The sequence below is a fragment of the Aquarana catesbeiana genome, linkage group LG04 (assembly GCF_042186555.1).
Source record: "Aquarana catesbeiana isolate 2022-GZ linkage group LG04, ASM4218655v1, whole genome shotgun sequence".
Lineage (NCBI taxonomy): Eukaryota > Metazoa > Chordata > Amphibia > Anura > Ranidae > Aquarana > Aquarana catesbeiana.
The window spans coordinates 275,693,705-275,718,669 of NC_133327.1; the positions used below are offsets into that span (position 1 = coordinate 275,693,705).

Here is a 24,965-nt window from a genome sequence, read left to right on the forward strand (position 1 = left end):
CTGACTTGATCAACTCCATGCGAAAAGAGCGGATCTTCAGGAACTGATTTAGATTCTTTAGATCTATAATGGGTCTGACGTCTCCATTCGGTTTTGGTACCGTAAAGAGGTTTGAATGAAACCCCAAACCTTGCTGTTCTGTGGGGATTACCCCCTGAGCCAGTAATCAGTCTAGTGCCCGAAACAGATTGCCTTTTCCCTGGATCTTTGGGAACATTTGACCTCAGAAAACGAGATGGTGTAAAGTCCCGAAATTCTAGTTTGTACCCTAGAGACACCGTGGAGATGACCCATCTGTCCTGAATTTCCTCTTGCCAGACTTCTGAGTATTGCAGAAGTCTTGCCTCCCACTCTAGCGAGGGGGGGGCGTCCCTTCATATTGAGGCTTTAGAATTCTGTTTTGCAGGTTTCCACCCCCAGGACTTCTTTTTTGCCTGGGCCTGACCCTGAGGCTTTCCTCTAGAGTCTGACAGCGGAGACTGTCACCACTGCCTGGAGGCGGATGCCCCTAGCGCAAGAGAAAGAATCCGTTTAAATGAAGGGCCTTTATTCCTTCTCTTAACTGGCATAAGAGTACCTTTCCCACTTGAAATTGTTTGGACGTATTTGTCCAAATCATCCCCAAATAGCCGATCCCCATGAAAAGGAAAACCAGTCAGGAGCTTTTTACAAGGTGCTTCGGCTGACCAATTTCTTAACCACAGGATTCTACACATGTGTACTAGCACAAGCGCAAGGCGGGACGCCTGGTGAATAGAATCTTTAATGGCGTCTATGGCAAAACATAATGCTCTTGGTAGTTTGGCCAAATCCCGGGCTTGCTGTACAGGAACCTCTTTAAGAGCCTGTCTAAACTGGTCCTTTAGGGATTGACAGATGCCTATTGCAGCGACTGTAGGCTGAGTAACGGCACCTGCTAAAGAAAAAGGATTTTAACAGGAATTCCAACCTTTTATCTGTTGGTTCCTTAAGCATTTGAGCATTGTCTACTGGACAAGTTAGGCTTTTATTCACACTGGAAATCGCAGCACCAACTGCTGGTACATTCCATTTTTGGTGAATTTCTCCTCCATGGGATAGAAAACTGAGAATCTCTTTGAAGCGAGAAAATGCTTATCCGGGCGATTCCATTCAGCATAAATAAGCTGTTCTAGTAATGCATGGACAGGAAACGTATGCAAAGGCTGTGAAGGTTTTAAGGAACCCAAGGAAGAAACCAAAGTTTCAGCTGACTCTGTTAGGGTAGCTTGAAAGTGGAACGAACCATTTCCATAAGAGACTGTACCAGCAATTTCTCAGATTGCAAGGCTGAAAAGGGTTCATCTACCGTTGTTTCCTCTGCAGAGGATTGATCGGTTTGTCTTTCCTCCTGATTGCCTGAGGGTAACACCTCATCCTCTGCCCACTGTCCCCTTGGCAAAGGGTCTAAGGTGGGGGAGGGGGATCTAACATGTTTCCTATCCTTTTGGATGGAGGATGCGATTAAAGCCGCTAATCTTCCCTCTAGGCCCAGCAGGGCGGAGGAAAAGGCATCTTCAGTCACGTATACAGGGGCTGAGATGTGAGAAGCAGCTGCACCACCAATTTGTTCCAATGACTCACCCTGGCTTGCCATATCTGGTATTTCAGGCGAGGATGACAGTGTGGAGGCACGACTGGAGTTACTAGCGCCTGGAGGTGAAATCTTTGGTACCTTTTTGGTGTTTGTGGTGTCTTTTTTGGCAGGCATAGCCCTTAGCACAAAAAAGCATAGGCACTATTTAAATGCACTAATCGCTAAACAATAGTATAATGCCGCTATACAAGTTCAGCCTAGTGCCGGGAATAATGTCCTTTCCATATTAGGAATGCCCATCTGCAGCCCTTACGTGCCCCACCGCTCCTGTGTCCCAAGTGTAGCCAGGGTTGCTTCTCCTCGCTATACAGCTGAGGAGAGACTGCTCCAGTTAACGTCTTATCCCTGCGCTTGTGCCGTGCGTCTTCGTGGATGCTACGTCCTGTACACGGCGCAGCGCCTAGGCCCCGCCCCCTCCATCAACCCACCCCCTTTTGTTTGAAATTTCAAAAACCGTTCCCGCTCGCGCGGCCTTCGGGTTGATTCCCTAACCCTCTTGGTCCCTCCAGCGGGGAGAAATACAGGATGTCAGATCTCTTACCTCAAGAGGAATCCCCACTGTGCAAGCTGCTGCTGCCACACACAAACTGACACTGAAGTGAAGACAACAAATTAAGGTATGTGCATATACTCCTTCCAGTGGAGAATTAAGGCATGATAACATTTTTTCCTTAAAGAAGAAAACAATAGGTGGACTTTTATAGTCCCTAGGCTTCTTCCCTTACCTTATCCCCACCGCAGGATTCTGCTGAATTAACAGACTGACCCAACCTTCACCCATCACGGCGGGCTGCGTTGGCAAACCTTCAAGGACCAGGTCCCTTTTTGTCAGTGTTCCACTCCCTTGGACCTGTAATAGCACCCTACCAGGAAAAACTTTAGGTAATGTAAGCATGACCAAAGCCCTGGGTCCCAGGGTCCAGCCCTGCAAGGAGAGGCGCTACAGGCAAAATCTCGTGCTTCGTATATGAGGCCCGAGTACCATCCACCTTGGCCTCAGTGGCACTTTGGATGTATCCGGTCTGTGGAGGCTATTTAAATCCAGCAAGGATCCCTCCTGGAGCTCCTCAGAGCACATCTTCACTCGTGACCAGCACGTTAGACACTGGCGAAAAAACTGAGGTACTCCTGGTAGTAGGAGGGGTTATATAGGGATTGAACTTCCTGTATTGGGTATAGCAGTGTCGATCACCTGAAGGTGCCTATATACCCACATAGTGATTACTATGGTGCTCTGTGTCCCATGATGTATGAAATACGGGTGATAGGCAACACTGGTTTCCAATCACCTGAAGTTATGAGTCTATAACACATACAGTGCCTTGAAAAAGTATTTATATCCCTTGAAATTTTCCATATATTGTCATGTTACAACCAAAAAACTTAAATGTTTTTTATTGGGATTTTATGTTATAGACCAACACAAAGTGGCACATAATTGTGAAGTGGAAGGAAAATGATAAATGGTTTTTAACATTTTTTACAAATTTATGAAAAGTTTGGTGTGCATTTGTATTCAGCCCCCCTGAATCAATACTTTGTAGAACCACCTTTCCCTGCAATTACAGCTGCAAGTCTTTTTGGGGATGGCACTAACAGCTTTACACATCTAGAGCGTGACATTTTTGCCCATTCTTCTTTGCAAAATAGCTTTTGCAAAATAAAAAAGTCTGTCAGACTGGATGGAGAGCGTCTGTGAACAATTTTCAAGTCTTGCCACAGATTCTCAACTGGATTTAGGTCTGGACTTTGACTGGGCTTTAAATGACCCATGAATATGCTTTGATCTAAAACCATTCCATTGTAGCTCTGGCGGTATGTTTAGGGTGGTTGTCCTGCTACAAGGTGAACCTCTGCCCCAGTCTCAAGTCTTTTGCAGACCCTAACAGGTTTTCTTCTAAGATTTCCTTGTATCTGGCTCCATCCATCTTCCCATCAACTCTGACCAGCTTCCCTGTCCCTGCTGAAGAAAAGCATCCCCACAACATGATGCTGCCACCACTTTGTTTCACTGTGGGGATGGTGTGTTCAGGGTGATGTGCAGTGTTAGTTTTCTGCCACACATAGCGTTTTGCTTTGAGGCCAAAAAGTTAAATTTGGGTTTCATCTGACCAGAGCACTTTCTTCCACATGTTTGTTGTGTCCCCCACATGGCTTCTCGCAAACTGCAAATGGGACTTCTTATGGCTTTCTTTCAACAATGGCCTTCTTCTTGCCACTCTTCCATAAAGGCCAGATTTGTGGAGTGCACGACTAATAGTTGTTCTGTGGTAAGATTCTCCCACCTGAGCTGTGAATCTCTGCAGCTCCTCCAGAGTTACCATGGGCCTCTTGACTGCTTCTATGATTAATGCTCTTTGTCTGGCCTGTCAGTTTAGGTGGACGGCCATGTTTTGGTAGTTTTGCAGTTGTGCCATACTCTTTTTTTTTTTTTTTTTTTTTTTTTTTTTTTTTTTTCGGATGATGGATTGAACAATGCTCTGTGAAATGTTCAAAGCTTTTTTTTTTTCTTTTTTTTTAATATTTTTAATAACTTAACTCTGCTTTAAACTTTTCCACAACTTTATCCCTGACCTGTCTGGTCTGTTCCTTGGCCTTCATGATGTGGTTTGTTCACTAAGGTTCTCTAACAAACCTCTGAGGACTTCACAGAACAGCTGTATTTATACTGAGATTAAATCACACACAGGTGGACTCTATTTACTAATTAGGTGACTTCTGAAGGCAATTGGTTCCACTAGATTTTAGTTAGGGGTTAGTTAGGGAGCTGAATACAAATGCACACCACTCTTTTCACATATTTATTTGTGAAAAATGTTGAAAACCTGTATCCCGTAATATATTCCAAGTTATGGATTTTATACGTAAGTGAAAATTTCTCTAGTATGGACACTTGTTGCAGTGACATCTAAAAGTTTTAATCACTTTGAAGACATTTCCTTACTTTCTCTTGTGTCTCTGAGACAGGATGTGAAGGAAAACCTTTAAATGGGGCATGCAAAAATAATGACAGGTTTCAACTAGGGATCCATCATATTGTTTTTTTCGGTGCTGATACGATACCGATATTTCGGCCACCTCTCCTGCAGATAGCCGAAATTATGTTCCAATATTTTGTATATTTAAACTTTTCATAAATAACAATTTATAACAATTTTTTGCACAAGCCTGGTATAAACTGAATGTTAACATTTATTAAAATTAAGCATTAAGCCTAGGTTCACACTGATGCGATGCGGGAACCAGCACGATTACAGCACTGGTTCCCGCATTGCTCCTCTCCTGCAGGCAGTTCACACTGCCTTCTGCGACCTGCTGCAGGTGTCATTACATTGTTAATGACACCCCCAGATCGGAGGTTCACAGATCGCAGTGCGAACTGTGAACTCGCACAGAAATCGGATCGCATAGGTGAGAACACCCATGGGTTCCGATTCTAGTGCAGGGGAAAAACAAGTCCCTGCACTATTTTCTGTGCCTATCCAATTCACGTTCAGCCATACAACTGTATGGCTGAACTCTCATTGCTCAGAGATCGCGTGTGATCGCCACCTGCGGTGCGGGTGCGAATCACATGCAATCTCTGAGATCACGCTAGTGTGAACCCAGGCTAAGGGCTCGTTCTTCACACCATACCTGCATGAAAACTGATGGGAGAAAAACACACAGATTTCAAAACTGACATCTATCTGCAGTGCGCCATGGTGTGATGAATGAGGCCTTGCTGGCACCTTGCTGTGGGTGGCTTCTGGCTGGCACCTTGTGGTGGGTGGCTGCTGGCTGGCCTGGCACCTTGTTGTGGGTGGGTGGCTGCTGGCCGGCCTGGCACCTTGCTGTGGGTGGGTGTCTGTTGGCTGGCCTCAGTGGCCTGGCACCTTGCGGTGGGAGGCTGCTGGCTGGCCTGGCACCTTGCGGTGGGTGGCTGGCCTCAGTGGCCTGGCACCTTGTTGTGGGTGCGTGGCTGGTTGCTGGCTGGCATGTCCGTCCGAGTGTCGAGGCGAGGAAGGCCTGTCAGACTCAGAACGTTAGGCCCAGTCCGTGGAGGCGTAATGACGTTGTGTGCTGCGCGCCCCAGCGCACTTTGTCTGCAGGTTTCTGGGCCGCAAAAAGATGCCCGTGGAGACCAATATTGGTAATATCGGTCTAGTTTGTGACCGATTTTATGATTTTTCAGAAAATGCAATAATCGGCCGCCCTGGTAATCGGTCGATCCCTAGTTTTAACCATACATTACTCTAAAACAAAAAACTCGATTAGCGTTGAAGACATTGCAATTTTTTGTAGCACTGGTGTATCAGTGAGCTCTTGAAAACAATTAGAATTTACGTTTTAACAGTTAATTGTCTGCATTATCTTTTTAACCCCTTTATTTTTACAGATGTCACTGTTACATTTTTGCTGATTCTGTTAGTAAAATTCACTACCCGAAAATGTTTTGACAAGAAAAATCTGGGATAAAATAGTTTTGCTTGGAAAATTAAATGAACTGTAATTGCAGTGCTAGGTTAAAGTTCATGCTCTTCACACTAATGTGTAGGTAGGTGATGGCTCTCTTTCTCTCCCTATCATATTTTTATATATATATATATATATATATATATATATATATATATATATATATATATATATATATATATATATATATATAATTTTTTTTTTTTTTTTATATATTCTGCCAATCACTGCAGCCAATTTACAAAATCACCCTCATATTTCCTTTATCTAACCAGCTTTGTTACCATGGCAACTGTGAATGCCTGGTCTCCACAGCAACAAAAACTAGTGAAGTAAAATAAGAAATATATGCCATTTAATTACTTCCTCCTTTTTACAGCACAGCAATATGTTTGTGTAGGTAGATTCAGCAGGTATAAAGCAAATGAGGAACATACTTGCTAGATATTACCTCTGAGACAGGGAGGAGAATAATATGAAGCAAACCATTCCAATACGAAGTATATATATTGCTGGAAATTTGAAAAAATACATTTTTATCTGTGGTGTCTGTACTGTTGTTTGTAGATTATATACTGTATAGCCCTTGCTATGTTTTACAGTATAGGGGGTTCCCAGTTTGTTTACAAGTGTGTTACAGAAGTTTATGTGTGTTTTTAAGTTTGTGTAATTTAAAGAGAACCAGTCAAAAATTGACTTTTCTCTTCCTGTTCTGTGCATCAGAATCTCTTTACTCACTTTCACAGGTAGTGTTCAGGCAATTTTTCAGACACCGCTTCTATGCTGTCATTGCAGCGTATGTGAGGAAAGCGCTTGTATGCTACCTGTTACAATGCTTAGCAATGAGGTTCTGATGGCTGGTACAGGCAGAAAAAAACTGTGCTCCACTGTTATTTCAGATTGCTGAAAGCATTATGCCACGTACACACGAGCGGACTTTATGGCAGACTTTGCCTGGCAGACTTTTCGACGTACTTTACGACGGACTTTCTGAATGAACGGACTTGGCTACACACAATCCACCAAAATCCGTCGAATTTGTACGTGATGACATACGACCGGACTAAAACAAGGAAGTTCATAGCCAGTAGCCAATAGCTGCCCTAGCGTGGCTTTTTGTCCGTCGAACTAGCATACAGACGAGCTGACTTTTCGACCAGACTCGATTTCGACGGATTGATTTAAAACATGTTTCAAATCTAAGTCCGTCCAACTTTTGAGAAAACAAAGTCCGCTGGAGCCCACACACGATCGAATTGTCCGATGAAATCCCATCCGCCGGGCAAAGTCTGCCTTAAAGTCCGCTCGTGTGTACGCGGCATCTTTGGCAGCAGCAAGCCTCCCTGGTGATATCAGGTTAGGGGGGAGGGAGTAGTGCAGATTGTGTGACGCAGAAAGCCCCTAGTACCGGGTGTCGGAGGTTGGAGAAAGTATACTGCTTTGTTACTTACAAAATGCATAACAAATTGGTATACCAATTTCAGCATTGTTGAGTACCGAATTCATATATCTTATACAAGGATTCTGAAAAATCTAAATGGATAAGTGTCTCTTTAATGTCAGACGAGCTGTCCTACCACTGGTAACAGGATTGCTAACAGGCCATCTACTTTTTTACTGTGGACTCCCTCAATCCTTAGAGCAGGGGTGTCAAACTCAAATTCATCGGGGGTCGCATCAGCAGTATGGTTGCCCTCAAACGGCCGATTGTATCTGTTTATGGGTGCGCTGCGTATGGAGTGCAGTGTTCAGGAGTGCGCTGCGTATGGAGTGCAGGGTTCAAGAGTGCGCTGCGTATGGAGTGCAGGGTTCAAGAGTGCGCTGCGTATGGAGTGCAGGGTTCAAGAGTGCGCTGCGTATGGAGTGCAGGGTTCAAGAGTGCGCTGCGTATGGAGTGCAGGGTTCAAGAGTGCGCTGCGTATGGAGTGCAGGGTTCAAGAGTGCGCTGCGTATGGAGTGCAGGGATCAAGAGTGCGCTGCGTATGGAGTGCAGGGATCAAGAGTGTGCTGCGTATGGAGTGCAGGGTTCAAGAGGGCACGGCATATGGAGTGCAGGGTTCAAGAGTGCGCTGCATATGGAGTGCAGGGTTCGGGAGTGCGCTGCGTATGGAGTGCAGGGTTCGGGAGTGCGCTGCGTATGGAGTGCAGGGTTCAGGAGTGCGCTAAAAACAGTGTGCAACATCTTATTTCCACCCTTCCCCCTGGCCTCTGACCTCTGCACCCTCTACTCTCCACTTTACTTCCATCCTTCCACCTCTTTCTCCACAGCCCCCCCCCCCCACCAAAAAAATACCAAGCCGGTTCTGCTCGTGTGACAGAGGATGTTTATTTTTGTTGCCTGGGTGACAAAAGAGGTGGCTGCTGCTGCGCGGGCCACATGACAAGGCCCGCTGCGTATGGAGTGCAGGGTTCAAGAGTGCGCTGCGTATGGAGTGCAGGGTTCAAGAGTGCGCTGCGTATGGAGTGCAGGGTTCAAGAGTGCGCTGCGTATGGAGTGCAGGGTTCAAGAGTGCGCTGCGTATGGAGTGCAGGGTTCAAGAGTGCGCTGCGTATGGAGTGCAGGGTTCAAGAGTGCGCTGCGTATGGAGTGCAGGGTTCAAGAGTGCGCTGCGTATGGAGTGCAGGGTTCAAGACTGCGCTGCGTATGGAGTGCAGGGTTCAAGAGTGCGCTGCGTATGGAGTGCAGGGTTCAAGAGTGTGCTGCGTATGGAGTGCAGGGATCAAGAGGGCACGGCATATGGAGTGCAGGGTTCAAGAGTGCGCTGCATATGGAGTGCAGGGTTCGGGAGTGCGCTGCGTATGGAGTGCAGGGTTCGGGAGTGCGCTGCGTATGGAGTGCAGGGTTCAGGAGTGCGCTAAACACAGTGTGCAACATCTTATTTCCACCCTTCCCCCTGGCCTCTGACCTCTGCACCCTCTACTCTCCACTTTACTTCCATCCTTCCACCTCTTTCTCCACAGCCCCCCCCCCCCCCACCAAAAAAATACCAAGCCGGTTCTGCTCGTGTGACAGAGGATGTTTATTTTTGTTGCCTGGGTGACAAAAGAGGTGGCTGCTGCTGCGCGGGCCACATGACAAGGCCTGGCAGGCCGGATTTGGTTCGCGGGCCTTGTGTTTGCCTGTGTCTTAGAGGAATCAGCAGGATGTCGCTCTCTTGCTGTCAATCATAGGTGTACTTTAGTCTAAACTACAGGTCATATGTCATTATAATAGGCTACAACGCTGTATGTTCAAAGGTTACTTTTAGCCACACCATGTAATTCAAACAAAACATTTAATCTGGCTTATAGTGCAGTTTCAAATTAATGCAAATTAAGCATATGTAAAATAAGAACCCCCTATGGGGGTTTATGGAGTAGGACATTTCAGTTTTATACACGTTTTGCTCAGAAACTATGGCTTTAAATAATAATGACTATACTATAGTTTTGGACGCTATATCTTTTGCGCAAACCAATTAATATACGCTTATTGGGATTTTTATTTTACCAAAAATATGTAGCAGAATACATATTGGTCTAAATTGATGAACACATTTGATTTTTTACATTTTTTTATTGTACTGTTTTATAGCAGAAAGTAAAAAATATTGTTTTTTATTCAAAATTGGCGGTGATCAAATACCACCAAAAGAAAGCTCTGTTTGTGGGGAAAAAAGGACATCAATTTTATTTGTGTACAGCGTTGCACAATTGTCAGTTAAAGCAACGCAGTGCCGTATCGCAAAAAATGGCCTGGTCAGGAAGTGGGTAAAACCTTCCAGAGCTGAAGTGATTAAAGTACAAAAAAGCCTTGGATGCAAATGTCATCTGACCACATGAAAGCTAGTGTCAGTCATCTCTGACTCTGTCTACACCATATTAATGCACAAAAATACACACCTGATCAATAAAGATTTATAGGGAGCTGTAAAATAGTTATTTGATATTTATCATTTAATTTGAATAGCTATTCTAAAAAAAAAAAAAAAAATTTCTTTAGTCCTGTGACTGGCACATCACCAATCGGGGCTGGTCAGACACACTCATACTGTAGAGAGCATACATCAGCAGAGTAATAGAAGCCCCTCCCAAAGATCTTTCCCTGCAGATGCCAAAGAACAGGGAAAGATCACGTGACCATACAACAGTACTGCAAGAAGGAGTTTAAAAAAAAATTAAAAATCCAGTGGCATTTTTATATATTATTTATGTGAATGAATTATGGTAATTAACACTTTTCTGTTTAGTATCACTTTAATGGTTTTATATCAGGGGTAGACAACCCCCGCCACTGGTGCCGCAAGCGGCACGCAAAGCCTCTTTAGCCGGCACTCGGCTCCCTCCCCATCAGCAGAGCAGACCAGGGCAGGGAAGTGTCAGTGAGACATTAATGCATTCCAATTTCAGAATTCCCCACGCCGCACCTGCACTGAGGGGGAGGCACTGTGCCCCCACACATTGTAAAAGATAACATTGGTAACATTGGTAACATTGGTTCTCTAACTTTGCTGTAGCTGCAATCGTCAGCTTTTGTGATGGGGAAGAGAGTGGGTGCAGTTCTTGCTGGGGGGAGGGCGCAGTCTCTGTTTCCAGGAGGGGGAGGACACTGCTAAAGGCAATCACAGTCCTGCTAGCCCCGCCTGCCAGCTGGAGGGAGATGACTCACTTGGTTGCCACTACCAATCTCAGAAAGGAGGGATTTCACCGTGATTGAGAAACCCACAATCAGGTAACAGTTTGTGGAATTACTGTTGAGCTTCTGGGAACTTTGTTGAAATTATTCCTGAACCTTTGCGTCACTTACTACTGAACTCCTGCACTCTGTGTCCCTTTAAGCCACAGCCAGTATTCAGCGCAATGAAAATCACACCCAACTTTTTCTGCAGCGCAGAGCGCCGCACTTTTCCTCAGCTGCGGGGGCCCAACTTATGATCCTGCACACAGGCCCACTGCTTTTAGCAAATGCCCCTGACCGGAGCTCATCATTGCGCATCTATTCCAGATGCTTGTATTTGACAATCACATACAAGCACATGGGCTGGATGCGAGACCTGGATCAGCAGGATAAGTGTGCCAGGGAAAGATTTTCTTTCACCTGAGTATATTTAACTACACGAGACACTTTGCTTATTGGAATGCCCTGGACACTTTATTGAACATAGGAATTTGATTGCATAGGACACTTTAATATTTGAAATTATAGCACTGGACACAATTTTTTTTTCATGCAATGTGTTTATTTTTTGCATGGTATTTGTAAAATTTGCACATTGTTTTTCAGTTTTTTGGGACACTTTACAATTTGGACTGTCTTTGTTTTTTTTTTTGTTCCTTTTTTTTTGTAATTTGCACCAATTTCAGAAGGTTACACTGTGTATTATATTGTTGGGTATTAGTAAAAGGGCGCAGTAACCATTTATAGGCTATTGATAAATAGTTGGATGCTAAAAATAGGGGTCACATCTTTCCTTTTCTGGGCCTATGAGACCCAAGCAAGCTCAGCTTGCATTCCCTTCTTTTTTGCCAGTGAACAATTATAAATGGTTTAGGTCCTAAACACAAGGGTATTGTTTATTAAAGTGGTATTAAACCCCAAACCAAAAATGTATTTTATTGCAGCTTACTAAACATGAGATGTCGTGGCTGCATCAGTTTTCTTTTCTTTGGCTTTTTTCCATCTGATTTTACCTGGTGATCTGGCCAGCTACATACCTCCTGTGTGAGACACAACTCTAGATAAATGAGCACAGGAGGCACAGCAGACAGCAGCTTTGTTAGTATTTGGGGGGGGGGGGGTTAGTAGTGTTAAATGTATTAGGAGATTTAGTTACACTAATAAATTGAAGCCATCAAGTTCACATTGTATGATCAGTTACAGCTAACAGTTTATCGTCCTTTTGGGATAAAGGTTTTGCATGAATAAATAAATAAAAGCTGATCACTGTAATCACCCCTGACAGTGTTGGGTGGTTTGTGTCAGCCATGTAAACTGATATATTATGCTGGAGAGCTTGGGCTTTTGCAAAGCAGACTTGCTGGCCGGAGTACTAGATGACAACAGAAGAAAGCCTAGAAAAAGGAAACTAATTCAGCCATCACATCTAAGACTTGGTAAGCTGCAATATAATGTTTGCTTTTAGGTTTTTACCAATTGCGGACTGGGCCATAGCCGGATGACTGCTACAGCGCAGTCGGATAACTCTGGGAGGCCATATGACTTTCTCCCAGAACCGCGCTCCCGCACACCCGGGAATGTCTGTGGCCGCCGGGTCTTCAAGACCCGGCTCATCATGGATCAGGGTAAAGGGCCAATGACAGCAGCCCTTTACTACGCGATCACGCCATCCAATGACGCCGTGATCCCCTGTAAACAAACCGGAGCATGTCTGTTTTGGCTCCGTCGCTCTCCTCACGCCAATCGGTACAGCGTGTGAGGAGATGGGGAGAGCTGGGTGCAGCAGTGCTGTGGGCTGGATCTGAAGTGCCCACAGTGCTGATTTATGCTTATCCATCCTCATTCTGGCTCATCCATGCTCCATCCTCATTCATGCTAGTCCATCCCTATCCATGGCTCATCCATCCCTATCCATGGCTCATTCATGCTCAGCCATCCCCATCCATGGCTCGTCCATCTGCACTCTGGCTCATCCATCGCCTTCCATGGCTCATCCATCCCCTTCCATAGCTCATCTATCTACATCCATGGCTCATCCATCCCCATCCATGCCACATCTGTGCTCATCTGTGCCACATCAGTGCTCATCCATGCCTCATCTGTGCCACATCAGTGCTCATCGGTACCACATCAGTGCTCATCCATGCCACATCAGTGCTCATCCATGCCACATCAGTGCTCATCCGTACCACATCAGTTCTCATCCGTGCCACATCAGTGCTTAATCCGTGCCACGTCCGTGTTCATCCGTGCCACGTCCGTGTTCATCCGTGCCACATCAGTTCTCATCCATGCCACTAAACTGCCCATCAGTGCCTCACAAAAGTGTATTAGGTAGTCAAATTAGATTTAAAATTTCTGTCCCCAGAACGTCTGATGGTGCTCCCTGCATGTTGGGCATCTGTATGTGGCCAGGCTATGTAAAAGACTCACACGTGGCATCGCCATACCCAGGAGTAGCAGAATATATTTTGGGGTATAATTTATGGTATATACATGCTATGTGTTAGAAATATCTTATAAATGTACAACTTTGTGTAAAAATTTTTTTTTCATTTTCTTTCCACATTTTCCAAAAACTTGTGGGAAAAAATGACATGTTCAAAAGACTCATCATGCCTCATAGAATGTACATTGGGGTATTTACTTTCCAAAATAGGGTCATTTTTTGGGCGTTTCCATTGTCCTGGTGCTCCAGGGCCTTCAAAAGTGTAAGAGTTAGTCTAGAAATTATATGTGTAATTTATGTTCCTAGAACATCTGCATGTTGGGCCTCTGTATGTGGTATCGCCATAGTCAGTAGTAGTAGAATGTATTTTGGGGTGTAATTTGTGGTATGCATATGCTGTGCGTGAGAAATTACCTGGTAATATGACAATTTTGTGAAGAAAAAAACTTCATTTTGCAAAGAATTGTGGGGAAAAATGACAACTGCAAAAAACTCGCCATGTTTCTCACTAAAAACTTTGGAACCTTTACTTTCCAAATATTGGTCATTTGGGGGGTATTTGTACTTTCCTGGTTTGTTGGTGTCTCAAGAAATGAGATGAGCCGTCAGTACGTTAGGCATGATCAGATTTGATCAATTTTCAGTGATTGGCACCATAGCATGTAGACTCTATAACTTTCACAAAGACCAAATTATATACACTGATTTGGGTTATTTTTACCAAAGATAGGTAGCAGTATAGATCATACTCAAGCAGTGCTGAAGTGTGATGTAAACTATTTAAGGGCTTCGGGAAGGCCACTCAAAGATTGATAAATACCTTTCAAATGTTTCCTAATTCTGTGGACTGCTTTAAAGGATGGATTAGTGATGCTGAACCCTTTTGATGATATTGGGTGTTCATTAAATTTTTTTTATATTTGTAAATCGTGTACGAATAGTCTAACTGTGGGTTATCCAAATGATAGGTAGGTAGCTTATGCAAACTGAAGGGTTACTACATTAACTTTGAATTTTGAAGGAAATATTCAGACATTTCAGCGTGGCACTTTAATTCCAGATCCAAATATTTGAATCTGTAGACTATCATTTACAGCAAGGGTACCCAACCAGTGGCCCACAGAGCCCTCTGATGTGGCCCGCGACCTCCTGTTTTGGGGCGGCGGGTTGGCACGCACCAATCGCAGGTTTCCATCCCAGAGCATCAGTGTTGTGAAAGGAGCCTGGGGTAGAGGAAGTAAGCTGCTGCAGAGAGGAGCCGCATAAGCTGATACTTCCTGTATAGCGCCGAATTCTGCCACAGATAGACTGATACCACATGCACTTTGCCTGGGACAGCAACAGCCGGCGATACCTGAATGGAAGACTGTTATTAAAGGGAAGTTTATTACTAAAATCACAGTGTATATTTGGGCATATCTGTTCTGCAGTGGTTACTGGGCTGCTTTCAAACTGATATGAAAGTGTGGTGCAGTACCTACACTAAGCTATAGACTTCTGTTATTATATATGGGTTTGGAGCGCTTTCAGAAAGTGCACCATACCTGCAGGACACAATAGAAATCTATGACAAAGTGCAGCTTACCTGCAAGAAAGCCACAGGTGCACTACGCTGGGTAAGCCACAGCACATCTGTGTGAAAGCAGCCTTGGGCCCCTTTTCACATGATCAGTCCGACCCAATCGTACCCTCTAGTCACCTCTATGGAGCGGCAGATGTAAACTGACTTGTGTCTATTTACACCCGCCTACCCCAATCCGATCCGCTAAAAAAACATAAAGGGACCTGTCACCTTCTGTCTGGGCAGTTCAGATCAGAGGGCCCGTAGAGTAGAATTGTCTGTCTGCTCTGCATATGCAGAGTGGACATGGACCTGTCATCCGCCTGCTCCACTCGTTGTGGCTCGTGACCAGTTACCAAGTCACTTAAGTGGCCCACGCTCTTCAAAAGGTTGAGCACCCGTGATTTACAGTCTAATGCCCTGTACACACGGTGGGACATTGATCAGACATTCCGACAACAAAATCCATGGATTTTTTCCGACGGATGTTGGCTCAAACTTGTCTTGCATACACACAGTCACACAAAGTTGTCGGAAAATCCGATCGTTCTGAACGCGGTGACGTAAAACACGTACGTCGGGACTATAAACGGGGCAGTAGCCAATAGCTTTCGCCTCTTAATTTATTCTGAGCATGCGTGGCACTTTGTGCATCGGATTTGTGTACACACGATCGGAATTTCCGACAACGGATTTTGTTGTCAGAAAATTTTATAGCAAGCTCTCAAACCGATCGCACATTTTCCATCGGAAAATCCGACCGTGTGTACGGGGCATTAGAGTAAACAATGCCCATATGTTTAGGGTCTTAACAAATTAAACCGTGGCCATCCATACTGTGTAGTGAAACATTGTCTGGTAGTTCAATTTACGTCCGCTCACAATTGGCTGCAGTGTTGGACATATTTGTAAAATATTTGTGATTGTCCTTAGACTTTGCAGTTTTACAAGTCCATAAGGTACATCTTTTGCTAGGATGTAAGAATTTAGGGTTCCTTGAAGGCAGCTGAGAGAGTCCAAAAAGGTGGAAATCAGAAAGTATTATATTGAATATTTCTGCATGTATGTGAGATAAACATGTGCAGCTGTATTTGCACCAATTAGCTGTTTTTTGAAACAGTGGCATAGCTCAAGTTAAAAAGCAGGGCTAGTATTAAACTGCCCTTAATTTATTCTGTTATGCTTTAAAAAAAGTTTATTTACACGCTATAAAAATGTGTGCTGTATTGTATTATTGCACTTATTTGCCATAAAATTAGACTCCCACTTTCTATGGGTCACCTTCACTTGTACACTGCTTGCTTCATTCCACGTGAATCATTTTAAATATAGTAGAAATGAAAAAAATGTCTTTAGAGTACAATCTATTAAAACACTTCTTAGGGGAGTCACAAAAGGTGTGCACAGTCTTAGGCCTCGCACACACCACGTTTATCCTAAACTTTCTGCATAAAACTCTGCTTCATATTTGTCCCATCTGTCTATAAATTGATTGTATCTTATCCTAAAAAGATGTGGGTATAAAATATATGAATATTGCCTCAAGACATATCTTAAACTATTATCTTCTAAAAACACCAAAAATCATGAGGATCAGTTTACTTTCACACCGCTTTCACCCAGAATGCGCACATTTATCTGGGCTTGAATTGGAAAAAAAATTTGCATCATTGGGGAAGGTTGTGTGAATCTTGTGTTAACATTTATAAATAAACTCCAAGGTTTAATTTCACTGTTGAACACACACTTGCATGTTGTAAATGAGCCTTTCAGCTGCTACAGTTTTTATCTCTACCTACGATCTTTTGGACATTGCTGACCTGTTCTTCTACATGTTGATATAAAGGCTGTGAAACAGTGTGAAGTGGAAGATGGTGTAATGAAATATTGATGCAGTGATTGTCTCTTTCTCCAGAGTCCATGGTATTGCTGGGCTCCATTGACTGCTCTCAGCTGGTGTCTTTGTTGCGATTTCAGCTCAGCAGAAAGCGTCGCCTGCAGCAGCTTAGAGAAAGAGAGAATGGAGGAAGAAAAGAAACCGAGAGCACTGTACGATTCCAGGTAAATGATCAACATACTGTCATTTGCTTGTCGGCACTGTAAATCAGTGACTGCATTTGCTTCTTCTTTGTGTGCTAAATGAGTGGTATACAACAGTCAGTAATAAAAAATAAATACATTTAAAAAAAAAAAACTGCTGATCTGCAGTACCCTACTAACGAAAGTGTTACACAAGCCTGTAAAACCTTCATTATAAATTAGCATCTTGGTCTCACGCAGTACATTGTTTGTATTACTAATCACATCTATCTACTGTCAACTACATTTTTGCTGCATCTGGGCCAGGTGCCTTATGGATCCTTTGACATAAGTACTTTTTCTTTCAAAGTACACAATCGCCTCCAGCCCTCCTAAGCATTGCCTCAGAAGATGTCTGAGTCATTACTATGGTGGCTTATTGCAGAAGCACAGCCAGCAGGGGAAAGAAACCCTGTGAGGCTGTAAATTCAGCCATTTTTGAGGCAGGCCATGACTATCTTGAAGAGGTATGTGTGATATAGGTTTTTTTTCCATGTGTGCTAAAGAGGGTGCAGGATTATTTAGTGCCCTTTACATCAAAGTTCCCCCACTCTTTATCATATACAGTGCTCATAAGTTTACATACCCTAACAGAATTTATGATTTCCTTGCCATTTTTCAGAGAATATGAATGATAACACAAAAACTTTTCTTTCACTCATGGTTAGTGTTTGGCTGAAGCCATTTATTATCAATCAACTGTGTTTACGCTTTTTAAGTCATAATGACAACAAACTACCCAAATGACCCTTATCAAAAGTTTACATACCCCAGTAATTAATACCGTGTATTGCCCCCTTTGACATCAATGACAGCTTGAAGACTTTTGTGGTATTTGTGGATGAGGCTCTTTATCTTCTCAGATGTTAAAGCTGCCCATTCCTCTTGGCAAAAAGCCTCCAGTTCCTGTAAATTCTTTGGCTGTCTTGCATGAACTACACGTTTGAGATCTCCCCAGAGTGGCTCAATGATATTGAGGTCAGAAGACTAAGATGGGCCCCTCCAAAACCTTCACTTTATTCTGCTGTAGCCAATGATGGGTCGACTTGGCATTGTGTTTTGGATCATTGTCATGTTGGAATGTCTAAGTACGCAGCTTCCTTTCTGATGAATGCAAATGTTCCTCCAGTATTTTTTGATACATATTGCATTCATCTTGCCAACAATTTTGACCAAATTTCCTGTGCTTTTGTAGCTCACACATCCCTAAAACATCAGCGATCCACCTCCGTACCTTTCATCATAGGCCTTGTTGACTCCTCTCTAAATGTAATGATTATGGTTGAGGCCAAAAAGCTCAATTTTGGTCTCGTTAATTCAAATGTCTTTGTGCCAGAAGGTTTGAGGCTTGTCTCTGTGCTGTTTGGCGTATTGTAAGCGGGATACTTTGTGGCATTTGCGTAGTAATGGCTTTTTTCTGGCGACTCAACCATGCAGCCCATCTTTCTTGAAGTGCCTCCTTATTGTGCAGAGAGTCCTGTATTTCACCTGAAGTTATTTGTGGGTTTTTCTTTGCATCCTGAACAATTTTCCTGGCAGATGTGCCCAAAATTTTAGTTGGTCTGCATGACCGTGGTTTGGTTTCAACAGAACCCCTTATTTTTCACTTCTTGATTGGTTTGAACACTGCTGATTGGCATTCCCAATTCCTTGGATATCTTTTTATATTCCTTTCCTGTTTTATACAGTTCAACTACCTTTTCCCACAGATTATTTGTCAATTATTTTGCTTTCCCTATGACTCAGAATCCAAAAAACGTCAGTGCAGCACTGGATGAAAGATACAAGGGTCTGTCAGGAGTCCAGAAACTCACTGACCTTTTATATACACACACACACTAATTACAAGCAAAGGTATCACAGGTGAGGATGTTACCTTTTAATCGCCATTCAAACCCCTTTGTGTCAACTTGTGTGCATGTTATCGGGCCAAAATCACCAGGGTATGTAAACTTTTGGTCAGGGTAATTTGGGTAGTTTCTGTTGCTATTATGAGTTAAAAAGAGTAAACACAGTTGATTGATAATTTATGGCTTCAGCCAAACTAACCATGAGTGAAAGAAACTTTTTTGTGTTCATATTCTTTGAAAAATGGCTAATAAACCATAAATTCTGCCAGGGTATGTAAACTTATGAGCACAACTGTATAAGAGTTGGAACTTAATGTGCTACTCTGTGTTTGATAACACGTAATCCAAAAACAAATGTAAAATAATTAAGTGTATCCGTGAATAATGTTCAGAGGGTAAAGCTGCCCTTCCTAGTAGTGTCCCCACACACATAAACAGTGATAATTAAAAATGGAAAGGTATCTTTCTTCCCTGGGACCGGCGTGCGGGACCGCGAGGCTCCAAAGATGGCGCTAGCTGCAAAGGCCCAGAGAGATTCCAAGGCCTCGCAGAGCGCCGCTGCATGTCCTAATCGGCCGGCCTGCTCACCCATACCATCACCAGGGTCGGTAAGTGAACCCCCCCGACCTCCCCAGGTGCACCTTCACCCCCTGATGGTGATCCTGAAGTTCCAGACCCCCTGGATGAGGCAGATATCAGACGCCATATTTGGTCTCTGCCCACAAAAGCTGACCTGGAGCGCTTCGCTGACAGGGTAGAGAAGGCTCTCAAAGAGGATATAGCATAGCTTAAAGCTGATACATCACATTTAGGTGGCAGAATGGAATCTCTGGAGCAGAGGTTTGAGGAAGCACTCCCAGTCATCTCTATGCTGCAGGACAAGTGTACCACTCAGAACCACCAGATTGAGGCCCTGCTTTGTCAGTTAGATGATATGGAGAATCGCAGCCGCAGGGTCAACATTAGAATCCGAGGGGTACCTGAAGCAACTGGTGCTAAGGACATTATTCCCACCCTGGAAGGGATCTTTAGGGAAATTTTGTTACTGCCTGCCACAGCTAACATAGAAATTGACCGTGCTCACAGGCCCTGAAGCCCCCCTCCCAGGATGTCAATAACCCAAGAGACATTATCTGCAAGCTGCATAGGTACACACTCAAGGACCGCATAATGCAGAAAATGCGCGCTAAGCCCTATTTCGATTTTGATGGCGCACAATTGGCCTTTTACCAGGACATCTCAAGGCGCACTATAATGCAGCGCAGATCTCTTCGCCCCCTCCTGGTAGCCATCCAAGACGCAGGCCTGCAATAGATGGGGCTTTCCCTTCTTTGTCCAAGTCACCAAGGACAATAGGACTGTAACTCTCCGTACAAAAGATGATCTACAGAACTTTCTTTCCTCTCTGGACCTTGATCCGGTAGACTTCCCCGGCTGGAGAGGAACACCTGACTTTTCTGTCACCAAGCTGCCACCACCCCAACCATTGCAGTCAGCCAAACGCAGGAACCGCAGACGGGATCGCAGACGGCACCCATCTGACTCCTCGGCTGGCCCTACCTCCGCTAGAGACTAGTGGAACAACTCTCTAGGCTGGAGAGAATTCTCCTTTTGATTGTCGAGTCCGAGACTTTTCTGTGTAGCTGCCTTGGAGCAAAGCTTATTTTTAAATGCTCACCCTGCCATGATAATATCACTCTTTAAATATTAACGTGACTGGCAGAAACGAGTGTTGACCCATATGCACCATTTGTGCCCTAATCATATATAAGTGACTTATTTGTCCCATTATCCTCCAAATTTCCCCGGCCAGGGGTAGCATTCTTGATTCCCCCCTACACCGCACACCGTTAGATGTGGTGGGTGGAAATGGGGGCCCCTTCGCCCTTCTCCCATGTTGGTCCACGTATCCCCTCGCAGGATACCCTTCTTTATCTTAGGGTATTGATCCCCATTGGGATCTTGAGCTGAGGTTCGAGACCCCCCCCCTTACAGGGAATGGAGTCCCGAATATGGCCTGTAGTTGTTCCTTATGTTTTGATGGCTTCGCCTTACTGCTTTGTTTATGTTTTCCATATTTGTCTTCTATGCCTTTTTTTTTCTTTTCTTTTCTCTCTCCCTTCCCTTCCCTCTGCCCTCCCCTCCACTTACAGGAGCGACATACTACTACATCGTCCGCATCGGGTGTACCACCAACCAGGACTTCTTATCTGCCTTTGTTCCCTCTTATGGCTACACTGCAGGTGAGCTCATATGATGTCAGAGGGCTCTGCTCCCCACATAAACGCAGTAAACTCTGGAGAGAGTTAAAAAGATTAAAAACGCAGGTGGTCTTCCTTCAGGAGACCCACTTTACACCCCAGTCGCTTCCTAAATTGCCCACGTACCTTTTCAACCAGTGGTTTCTCAGCACCTCCCCGACGTCAAAATCTAAAGGGACAGCTATCGCAATACACAAGACTTGTCCCTTTCAACCATTAGACATCAAAATGGATCCCCAGGGCAGATATGTTTTCTTGAAAGGTAGTATTGCCGGGCAGACGTATACGTTTGCGACAATCTACGCCCCAAACACTGACCGACTCACTTTTATTGACTCTACTCTGACACTTCTAGCAGACTTCAGGGAAGGCCTCTTGATCCTCGGAAGGGACTTCAACATAAGCCCAGACCCCTTGCTGGATACGTCCCACGCAGGATCCCCACATTCTTATGCCCCGGTCATTGCGGCCTTTGCCCTGTCTTCGGGCGGGCACAGGACCTGGACATAGAGACTGAACGGCAACCTGCTAGACAATGAGGTGGTGGTGAAGAAGATTTCTGACACTTTGACTCATTACTTCAGAGAGAATTTACCCGATGATATAAGTGTGGGGGGTAATCTGGGAGGTCCATAAGGCTGTTGCCTGAGGAGAACTAATCTCCCAAGGGACCAGACTTAAGAAGGAACGCCAGGCTGATTTTCTAAGGGTACACAGAGCTCTACAAAAAGCTGAACTCCAACATAAAACAAATGGGAGCCCCGAAGCGTTAAAGAAGCTTACGGAACTGCGGGAATTGTTCCTCCGCCTTTTAGATAGACAAACTAGGAAACAGTTCCGTTATATGTCCCACAAATTCTACGAACAGGGGAACAAATGCGGATGGATGTTGGCGCGGGCACTCAGGAAGAGACCAGCACAGACATACGTACAGCAATTACGATCTACCTCTGGAAAGCTGACAGTGCAATCTTCTAAAATTGCCTCCGGGTTCCGAGATTATTACGCTACACTATATAATTTAGATTTCGAGCATCTTTCAACCACGTGTGATGCTAGACAACATGCGATACAAAATTACCTGTACACGGCTGGCCTTCCCCCACTTACTGATGACCAATCTTTAGCCATGGAACTACCAATCATGACTACGGAGATAGGGACGACGGTGGAGTCCTTGCCCAACGGAAAGAGCCCCAGCCCAGATGGGCTTACTAAGGAATACTATAAAACTTTCCTTCCCCAATTAGCACTTCCTATGTGCAAATACTTTAATTCTATAGCAGAGGGTAAAGACATCCCCTCGGAGGCCCTGTTGGCCCACATCACTGTGATCCCAAAGGAGGACATCACCCTCAGAGCTATCGCCCCATTTCTCTCCTTAATTTAGACATAAAACTCTTAGCGAAAATTTTAGCCAACAGACAGAAGAGAGTTTAATAAGACTCGTGGCCACTCATTACAATTAGAAGAAAAGAGGTTTAACCTTAAACTACGTAGAGGGTTCTTTACTGTAAGAGCGGCAAGGATGTGGAATTCCCTTCCACAGGCGGTGGTCTCAGCGGGGAGCATTGATAGCTTCAAGAAACTATTAGATAATCACCTGAATGACCGCAATATACAGGGATATGTAATGTAATACTGACACATAATCACACACATAGGTTGGACTTGATGGACTTGTGTCTTTTTTCAACCTCACCTACTATGTAACTATGTAACTATGTGACTTAAACACCTCCTACCAGGAATTATCTACCCGGACCAGACAGGCTTTATAACAGGCAGAGAGGCCAGAGACCATTCCCTTAGAGCGGTCCAACTTATTCACTGGGCCCGTTCCCGTCCAGACCCACAGCCCTACAGACGCGGAAAAAGCATTCAACCGCATTGACTGGTCCTATCTGAAAGCAGGACTTGACTCACTAGGCCTAGGCCCGCGAATGCTAACATCGGTGCTGGCACTATACTCTACGCCATGCGCACAGATTAAGGTTAATGGGACACTTTCTTCTTGCTTCCCCATTTGAAACGGCACGAGGCAGGGGTGTCCCCTATCACCCCTGTTGTTCTCCCTAGTGCTGGAGCCACTACTCCGCACTGTGAGAGCCAATCAGAACATCAAGGGACTTCAGGTGGGAAATGTAGAACACAAGCTCTCAGCCGATGATGTTTTGTTCCACCTCTCAGACCCCCTGCTATCATTGCCCAACCTAATGAAGGAACTGAAGCTTTTTGGGTCAATTTCCAACTTTCCCTTCGCTTGGACCACTTCATCTTTATGATACCTAGGCATGCGACTCACAGATCGTTTTGACACCTTATATGTGGCTAATTATCCACAGCTGTTGAACACGGTCAAAGAAGACCTTTCGCTTTGGACGCGGACTGCCTTCACGTGGCTGGGCCGCGTGAACATTATAAAAATTAATGTTTTGCCCCGGATACTTTTTTACTTGCAAATGTTACCGATCCCCCTTCCTAGAGTCTTCTTTGATCGTCTGTCCAGCATGTTGTCTGATTTTTATTTGGAACGCACGCAAACCTAGAATAGCTTTACTAACACTTCGACGCTCGAAGCAAGAGGGAGGCCTGGGAATCCCCGACATAAAACGATACTATCGAGCCATGGTCCTTCAGAGGATACTTAACTGGCGTTTCCACACCCACTTGAAACTTTGGGTCACCCTAGAGAAATCCCTGGCAGGTAGGAACTTTGCTTATGCACCGTGGTTGCCGCGGGGATATAGGGGGCTGTCCGAGACGACCTCCGCACTGACGACTCAGGTGTTGTCGGTTTGGGATAGAATTAATTGCTGAATTTAGCCCCCCTATGTCCCCACTGGCGCTGCTAGGTGGGTACCAATGGTTCCCTCCAGGTGAACAGATGGCCTTTTTTGAGCCATGGGTGGATGATGGGAATGCTAGTTGTGGTAAATTCATGAGGGAGGGCAAGCTCATGCGTTACGAAGACTTACCAGTGGGACGTAAAGGCCCACAACTCAACTTTTGGAGATTCAGACAGCTACATCATTTTTTCAAGAAATATAGCCACACGATTAGGGATCCCTCCATCTCCACCCCATATGAACGCCTCTTTACCAATGAGGCCCCTGTCCCTCATATGGTGTCAGAATTGTACCGACTTCTAGGTTCCTCGACCTAAACCCGCCTATATCCGGCGGTGGGAAAACGACTTAGGGCAAGAATTCACGGAAATGCCGGCAGACTTAGCCTGTATATATCCAGATGTGTAAGAACAATGCTGGAGAGGCTGTGGTCACTGAGGTACACTTATTCACATATGGTGGGAGTACCCACTGATAAAACTCTTCTGGGAGGATGTACGGGACCAAATAAAAAAATATAACAGGGACGGAGGTTCCTTTCTCTCCAAAGCATTTTCTACTGCACGTGCCCCCAACTTCACTTGGCCAATATAAAAAAAAGTGCTACCTTACCTGCTAAACGCAGCAAGGCGCCTACTCCCAACTCACTGGAAAAAATCCAGTATTCCTACCCGAGAACAGTAGATTATTGGGGTAAATGCTGTGAGAGAATTAGAGGACTGGATAGCAACCTGCCGAGGTTCTCGAGAAAAGTGCTCCATGATCTGGGCACCCTGGACTGAATTTGTTTCCGATCCTAACTGGGTACCCTCCAGCCTAGATACTGCCCTACTAGAGCTGGCAGACCTTTCTCTCACAACCCGTAGAACAATGAGACCCTAGCGGGTGGGGACCTGACTTCCTGACAAGCCACAAAAATAGAGTTCAGACATGTGGAGATGAACCTGGCGTGGTGCACTCGATGTGGACACAGACGAACCTTCCTTCTGGATCACAGGTACGCTTTGGTTGCTCTCTCACCTAACCCCTCTTCCCCATTTTCCATTTCTTTTGTCTCTCTTCTATACTCTCCAAAAGTTTTATTGCCATTTTGCTGCCGGTTGGGAAAGTAAATGACTTGTTGTTGGTAGACATAATCCCACAAAACCTCTATACTCATGAGACAGGCCCCTGATGTTAAAGGGACACT

The 24,965-nt window shown here is 44.7% G+C and overlaps 1 protein-coding gene across 3 annotated transcripts in view; it reads left to right on the forward strand.

Annotated features, from left to right (window-relative positions):
* Positions 1-24,965, forward strand: part of CLCN2 (chloride voltage-gated channel 2) — a 571,730-nt gene that overhangs the window by 478,266 nt on the left and 68,499 nt on the right. For all 3 annotated transcript variants that reach the window (XM_073626607.1, XM_073626608.1, XM_073626609.1), the window contains one exon: positions 16,653-16,798. In XM_073626607.1, coding sequence (XP_073482708.1) covers positions 16,653-16,798 — 146 coding nt within the window. The remainder of the gene's footprint in view (positions 1-16,652; positions 16,799-24,965) is intronic.